The sequence below is a fragment of the Athene cunicularia genome, assembly GCF_003259725.1.
Source record: "Athene cunicularia isolate RWA chromosome 2 unlocalized genomic scaffold, athCun1 chr2_part1, whole genome shotgun sequence".
Lineage (NCBI taxonomy): Eukaryota > Metazoa > Chordata > Aves > Strigiformes > Strigidae > Athene > Athene cunicularia.
The window spans coordinates 122,443,856-122,445,464 of NW_020799095.1; the positions used below are offsets into that span (position 1 = coordinate 122,443,856).

Sequence of the window (1,609 nt, forward strand, 5' to 3'; positions counted from 1 at the left end):
TGGACACTGTAAGGATGAGAAGGTAGTATAAAGATGGAGTGTCATCTTCTTTGTTCCACCATCTTGGATACTGTCTCCTCTAGGCCAGCAACTGCTTCACACCCTAGGAGGTGTACAAGTAGATCCCATCACTGCCATGTTTATAGCAAGAATTTCAATTAGCCATCCTCATTTGTTTAGTGGCTGTCAGTCATGCCACTGGCTTTCCTCTTGCTGGGGATAGAGAATCCTTAAAATAAATGTAGAGAATCCTTAGAATGTATCCACCACCTTTCATGTAATAATTATAGGAGGTCCCATTCTGCACCCTTTATCAAGTGAATCAAGCTTGCAGCTTCCTTGTGGCTTTTGTTAAAGTACATCAGGGAAGGGCTTATTGACTTCTTTTCACATTTATCCTGGTTTTGGCCTTCCAGAGCCCTTTGAGAGGGAGAGCGGGTCCAGCTGACTTTCCCCAAGTCTTAGCAGAGTTCAAGTTGTCCAGGATTAGGTCTGAGGACACTAAAACAAATACTGAAATGCAGAAACATTCAGTATAAAACAATTGTATATAGTTATCTGTATACATTTGTAGGAAATGAGATGTAGACATAAAAATAACCTGAGCAGCTGTTTTACTGAAATGGTTTAAAAAATCCCTGCCATTGGTCCTTTTTTTTTTTTTTTTTTTTTTTTTTTTTTTTTTTTTTTTGAATTTGTGCATGTTTTACAGGTAGCAACAGCAGAGCCTTCAACACCAATAGGATTTTTTCATGTAAGACATAAAACATTTGACATGGAATGTACTACTAAAGCCAGACCGAGGGGGGAGAGGCATTCAAGGACTGATTTCCATTTCAAACTGCATTCTGGCACTTTGTACTCCAGCACCATTGGTGGATCAATATTTAATGCCTGGAGATTCTGGCTCTGCAGGAGTCATGTCAGGGGACCTCTAGAGCCAATCTGCTTGGGTAGAGGAGTGATAATTATTCATGGGCTCCTGCCTCTTGCTCCTTCTCTTGCACAGCCCCACTCTGCTGACTCAGTGCCTTATTCAGTCTTCTCTCCCTCTCTCCACTGCTGTAGCTGGACCCCTTTGCCTTCAGCACCTCTGAGAGCCTGCACATCCCACCATGGCTAAAACAGCAATGGGTAAGAAACTGCATCTCTTTTTCTTCATCCAGTACGATGGTCACTATTTCCTAGGACCGCTACCAGCACTGAGTGCTCTTCTCAGGTCCCCGGAGCTTAGGAAAAAATCAAGACGACGCTAAACATATTTTTAATTTCTTTGATCAGAAAAAAAGAAAGCAAAAAGAGAGGAGGTGTGGGATCCCGGGGCTCTTTTAACGTCCTAACCTGAGATCAGATTATTTACTGATGGGTGAAGTGGGCACACGAGCTCAGCCTAATTCTGAAACGGCTTTCATTATTTTAAAGGTGAATATGGGTATTATGGATTTTATTTAAAAAAAAAAAAAAAAAGATAAAACGAACCGCAAAGTTACCCCCGCTATAAATATGCCCCACCCCGCGCCCCCGTCGCCAGCTCTCCCCTCCGCGAACCGCGTGGGGAGCCGAAGAAAAGAGGGAAGGAGGAAAAGCACCGCCGAGCGCACCCAGCAGG

General features: G+C 43.3%; 1 protein-coding gene across 1 annotated transcript in view; it reads left to right on the forward strand.

The window, feature by feature from the left end:
* Positions 1–875: 875 nt before the first annotated feature.
* The window catches only part of STMN2 (stathmin 2), a 41,487-nt gene continuing 40,753 nt past the window's right edge, over positions 876–1,609 (forward strand). The window contains exon 1 of the mRNA XM_026842841.1: positions 876–1,134. Coding sequence (XP_026698642.1) covers positions 1,116–1,134 — 19 coding nt within the window. The 5' untranslated portion in view covers positions 876–1,115. The remainder of the gene's footprint in view (positions 1,135–1,609) is intronic.